The sequence below is a fragment of the Limulus polyphemus genome, unplaced genomic scaffold, assembly GCF_000517525.1.
Source record: "Limulus polyphemus unplaced genomic scaffold, Limulus_polyphemus-2.1.2 Scaffold327, whole genome shotgun sequence".
NCBI lineage: Eukaryota > Metazoa > Arthropoda > Merostomata > Xiphosura > Limulidae > Limulus > Limulus polyphemus.
Genome location: NW_013665937.1, coordinates 1 through 6,267, shown reverse-complemented (window position 1 = coordinate 6,267; position 6,267 = coordinate 1). Strand labels below are relative to the sequence as shown.

General features: G+C 32.6%; 1 protein-coding gene across 1 annotated transcript in view; it reads right to left on the bottom strand.

The window, feature by feature from the left end:
- Positions 1-4,528, bottom strand: part of LOC106457406 (ETS homologous factor-like) — a gene marked incomplete at its 5' end in the record, with an annotated part of 8,276 nt that extends 3,748 nt beyond the window's left edge. The window contains 3 exons of the mRNA XM_022383335.1: positions 499-694; positions 3,460-3,531; positions 4,418-4,528. Coding sequence (XP_022239043.1) covers positions 499-694; positions 3,460-3,531; positions 4,418-4,528 — 379 coding nt within the window. The remainder of the gene's footprint in view (positions 1-498; positions 695-3,459; positions 3,532-4,417) is intronic.
- Positions 4,529-6,267: the final 1,739 nt, after the last annotated feature.

Genomic DNA, 6,267 nt, shown 5'->3' with positions numbered 1-6,267 from the left:
AAACATACGTAGTAGATAGTATTTGATTAAAGAAGAATTCCCGACTTGCTGACTGGTTTCTCAAGGAGGATTGGGAATAAAACGACGCCCCCCCCCCCTCGTCAGTCGCAATGACGTTAATGATATAAATTAATTAGAGTACAATGATTTATTCTGGATTTAACTTTTAAAATCTGTTTGTGTAGGACGTTCTTGCGGACTGATTACACGTTTTTTTAATTGAATGTGAAGTCAGCAGTTAACTTCATTTTTTATTAACAGTATTTACACGCCTGTTGGTCTCCAATGATCCACCAGTTTTCGGCGTTGAAATCGTAACATCACATTGTCAAGTATAAAAAAATATCAAGTTTAACTGGACTTGGCTCTAACGATTCACTATTAAAAAAAAAAAAACTAATGCAAGTATTATACTAGTTAATTGATAAACTGTTTTATTTCGGCAGATACAGAAGATAGAATGTTCACGAAATGGGTAAACTTTTGTTTCATTATTACCTCATAGCTCTGCTTAACTTTTCGTAAGTCATCTTCGTGTTCTGATTTCGGTCACCCCACAACTTGGCAATTTTCTTAGATTGAACAAATTTAAAAACTCCTTCCTCTTGCCGTTCCCATCGAATGTAAGCCGGATTGTAGTTTGGATTGAGAAGAAGATCACGAATGAACTCCCACAATTTTCCTAGTCCTGTACCTGAAAATTAGAGAAAACAAACTATGTAAAATATCTATCAATACGCAAAGAATTCCGAAAAAGCTTGCAACATTTTTCACAAAATAAAAAGTATCGTACATTGAAACAATATTTATTTAGATTAGCTAAATATCTATTTCTAATAGAATATGCGAAAAGAAGCGGGTTTGTGAAATTGGTAACTATTTTACCGGTAAGTATGCTAGAATTATAATGCAGGTCACAAAACATGACCTCATTAGAAACTGCTGTAACTGGGATTTTAGAACTATAATGCAGGTTACTAAACATGATCTTATTACGAGCTAGTGTAATTAGAGTGTTAAAACTTTAACGCAGTTTCACAAAACAAGGCCTCATTAGGAACTGCTGTAACTGGAGTTTATAGCTTATCTCTAAAGGTGAACAGCTTTCAAATTTCACAAAGGAGAGAAATCAGAAAAGAGTAAATCTTAGCTGTGGGATGTTAATATCTTTGATTCGATACCAAGTTCGACTTAAGATTTCAGAATTAATACCACATGAAATTCATGTCTCTTAAATCAGCCCATTTACAGGTCTCAACCTGTGGACATGCAGCAATAAAAATATGATTCCAACCCTTAATATATAGCGCCAACTAGAAATAAGAGTGTTGAAGGTTAGCTAACAAGTTATATGACTAAAGCATCTACCAAGTAAGCAGAGTTGTAAGTTCGAATCCCGCTTGGACTGAATATCTAAATAAGCTAACTGCGTCAGACACTGTCTCATAAAAGCAGAAGTCTCAACATTTTTTTAAAACAAACTATGAAACAAATCTTGTAAATTATCTGATGAAACAGTGCCAATCGGACCATCCTTAAGCTTTTTCCATCGTACCCATTACAATAGTGTTTGTACCATGATTAACGGAAAAGACCGAGCGATGTTGCGATTGAAAACGTGGCTTGTGAACTATCTGACGAAAAGTGAGTTGAGAGTGTTCGTGTTGTTTTTATGCTGAATTGTCGAGTAGATCAGCTAAAGTACTGTGAATTCAATCTGAATACTCTTAAGTTAACCTTTTACACCAGTTTAACGATTCTGGTAACCTCTAAAAACAGTAACTTAAAACCGCAATACATTTACGTTAACAACTCATATATAATAGTTCTACAGTATTGATCCTGACAGACAAATATATATACTAACTACGTCTAAACCCTAAACCCATTCAAGCCGTCTCCAGCCATTATTAAACGATTAGTATGTTTTCTATGTGTTTTATAAATAATAACCTATTATATGTTTTTTATAGTTAGCCAAATTATAGCGCTTAAAATAAGATTTGAACTAATGCTACTTTTACGAAGCTTAATATATATTGTTGATCTATAACATGGATAAATGGTTAACTATACTTCCTAAGCCAGCTAGATGTCTTGAGATATTATTGGAATTTGGACGAAAATATCGTTCACTTTATTTTTGCCAAGTTTATTGGTAAACAACTTTTTTAGTGCCTGGTTTATTTTTAGATACCCGATAAAATACAACGTACAATAATGTATACTATATTGCTCATCTGAAACTTGAAACCGGTAACTTTGGGAAGGTAGAAGGATAATGTCTTTTATTACAAAATTCCACACTTCCGTGCCAGAGAATGTCATATATGCCACCATGGCAATGGAAGAGATTTTAGCTTATGTTTCGCTAATTTCAGAAAAACTACTCAAGGAATGTCTGTGATAGCTATCCATATTTGATATGCTAGAGGAAAACTATTTATTCAACAACACACACCGCCAACTCTTGAGCTAATTTAATCAAATAGTGGAATTTGACCATCGATCTTATAACGCAACTACGGCCCCCAAAAATAGAACGGCTTAAGTGATAAATCAATACATTTTAATCATTGTGCGCTACAGTCATCTGTTGTAATGATTTATGAAATTTGTTAATTTACGGTTTAATTGCCAAAAGCTGGTTGAGTATTAAAAACCAAAAGTCCTGAACCTTGTAATAAAACCATGTAAACAGCAGATTGTTTTTAATAAGACTCTTCATTTGTCCATTTCAAATTCAGAAACAGAGGAATATAAAAACAGCATTTAGATTTATCTTTTGTCTCCCACAATTCAATGTCATAACTCGTTAATTAGGCTGGACGATGGAATGCTCTTTACATACACACTATAATACCTAAGAAGCCGAAACTTGGCGAAGTATTAGAAACAATCAGGCCGGAAAATGTTGATAAAAATCGCATAAACTGTAGAGATTATTTGTTCAGATTATGTGGGGAAAAAATCTGTAGTTTACGTGATTAAATATTGTTAGTTAAGTTGCTATAATAGGATTGTCCTCGTTGATTTATAAGCAAGTTTTTGAAATTATTATAGTTTCGATCTAAATAGTTAGAGTCAGATTTGATTACAAATACAACAGTATCGCTCAAACAACTTTTTCTCGAGAATTGCATTAAAAAAGTGAAAGTAAATAATGTCTGTGATAAATACAATAAAATAATGCTAGAGCCGTTTGTTTGTTTTTAATTATGCACAAAGCTCCACAAGGGCTATCTGTGCTCTGCCCACCACGGGTATCGAAACCCGGTTTCTAGCGTTGTAAGTCTGCAGACATGCCGCTGTGCCACTGGGGGGCTGCTAGAGCCGATAATTATCGTGAGAAATACGATAAAACAAACAAACAACAACAAAACAATAACTCGTGTTTTGAAGTACTCGTCACAGCTTCCACTCAATTCTACTATTGAATGTATAACTGTGTTTTCTCACCTTGACGGTTTCTACATTTAGCATCAGTTTTCGGAGGTCTTCCTCTTCGTACAGTGTCTTGGCTTTTGATAGCTGGTGACACAACCAAAAGGAAGACAGTTTGGAAGGATTCAGAAAAATTTAAGACAATGATTTCAATTTGAAAATTTTAATTTCTATATATTATGCATAAGAAGTTCAGCAAAAATATGTAAAGAAAAACCCAAATATAGCTTTTAAAAATAAGAAAAAAATCTATATAATAATCGACACGAAAACGTTTGTAATTTCTAATCGTCTTGAAGCTTAAGTTTTAAATATCAAAAAAAAATATTTATTTTAATCTAGAATTTTTTTGATAAATCGTTTATTTTAATATTTACATTTAGAATTAGTCTACGTAATCAAAATTATAAATCTATCTCTCACAATTAGATCACGAAGAGATTTCTAACGTTCCTAATTCAAAGGTCAGAAACTGTGTGCATAGTGACAATACAAGATTATATTGTCATGATACATGTAAATAACTACAGTACTGGGCTATGCAGTTATGGTACATGTATATAGTTAAAGTATTAGATTATGCTTGTATGTTACATGTACATAGTTACAGTATTAGATTATGCTTGTATGTTACATGTACATAGTTACACTATTAGATTATGCTTGTATGTTACATGTACATAGTTACACTATTAGATTACGCTCTTATGTTATATGTACATAATCGCAACACCGAATTATGCTGTTATTGTATATGTACATATTTGCATCAATAAATTAAGCTGTTGTGGTATAGTCATATAACCACAACATGAGATTAACCACCTGTGGTGAATTTACATAGTTACATCACTGAATTATACTGATGTATTGTATATGTAAACAATTATACATAATCTATACTAATAAGCTTATATAGCCAATGTAAACAGTTACTTTGTTCGATCAGTCACGGATAAAGCAGTACACTTACCAAGCTTTTGCATATATCTTTCATTATTACAATAAAAACAGGGGACCAGTTCTCTTTCGCTATCGGTGTTCAAGTCACTTTTGGGGCTCATGTCACCACACTCATAAGAATCTGATTTTTGTAAAATAATCTAGTTAGCTTAAACCATTAGTACTACAGACTCTTTCAGAGTATTGAAGAAAAATTACAAAAATATGCAATAATATGATTATATATATGACAACAGGGGAAGGAATTTTATAAACACAATTGTGTACATGATATTCTTTGATTAATGTGAACCATACAATATCGCACTACCTAAATATTCATTGAAACAAGCATTTATATATAAAGAATTGCTAAATATAGAAACATACCAACAGGGCTGTAGGAAATACTACCTGAAACCTCGAGATCAGTTAGTTTACAATGTAAGCTCTGAAGCCACTAGTTACAAATGATATTTAATTTCAAAATGCAGCGCCGTAGTTGTCAACGCAGACAAACATCTATTTATTCGTAAGACTGTGATATATAGTTCTATATTATCCTTTTGTCCATATTTACAGCACTGTATTGATCATATTATACTGTATGTACATACTTACAGCACTGTATTGATCATATTATACTGTATGTACATACTTACAGCACTAGATTATGGCATTAAGCTATATGTACATAATTACAGAACTAGACAACCACGTCGTGGTGTATGCACATAGTTTTAACACTAGATATTCACGTTGTAGTACATGTACTTAGTTATAACACTAGATTAACCATGCTATGCTATATGTACATAATTACAGAACTAGACAACCGCGTCGTGGTGTATGCACATAGTTTTAACACTAGATATTCACGTTGTAGTACATGTACTTAGTTATAACACTAGATTAACCATGCTATGCTATATGTACATAATTACAAAACTAGACAACCACGTCGTGGTGTATGCACATAGTTTTAACATTAGATATTCACGTTGTAGTACATGTACTTAGTTATAACACTAGATTAACCATACTATGCTATATGTACGTAGGTACAGCACTAGCTTACATTTTTCCGTATATTTTCATATTTACAGACCTACTGTAATAAGTGTAAACCAAGACTAAAATTTATCTACGGACGAAAGAAATCCTAATCTGTTTCCTTGGGTTGTTTAAAATTCACCTACATACGTGTCCCTCTTTTTAGTACGACCTTACACAAAGCTGTTGAAATTAAGTAATTTGTTTGACATTAGAGGGGGCTTAAATTATTGTGTTCTGGTACGTTATACAATTTCCAAAAAATCAATTTGTGGAATTGATTGATTATTAAATCAATAGCCACATTTATTTCACAAGGATAGTATCTAATAATTAAGATATTATTGGGAGAATAAATATTGAACAAATCTTGTGAAAATCACAAGTGACTCGTTGCATTCTTTTGAAATTGTAATATTTAATTAATACGATGAAAACGTTATAGCTGTACAAGATCATTCGCGTTCTTGCATAAGTTTTCTCCAAAATTAGTAAGATATGTAAGCTAAGAATTCTTCCAGGTTTAGTTGAATGAAATTTAAATAATGACGTGAAATAGTTTGAAGAATTACACGAAAATATATTTATTTCAGCGTTCAGTGTCACACATAATTACAATAGGTACTACTTGATAGGCTCTAAATAACAATGATTTTCTTTTTATATCAAACTCTGAGAAACTACTACAAGTGTACTGGTCCAGATGATCTCAAGTTTAAAATACATACCCTCAAATCTGAGGAATACTGTCCTCATTTCGACAAAGGCTCGGCATGGCCAGGTGGTTAGGGCGCTCGACTCGCAATATGCAGGTCGCGGGTTGGAATT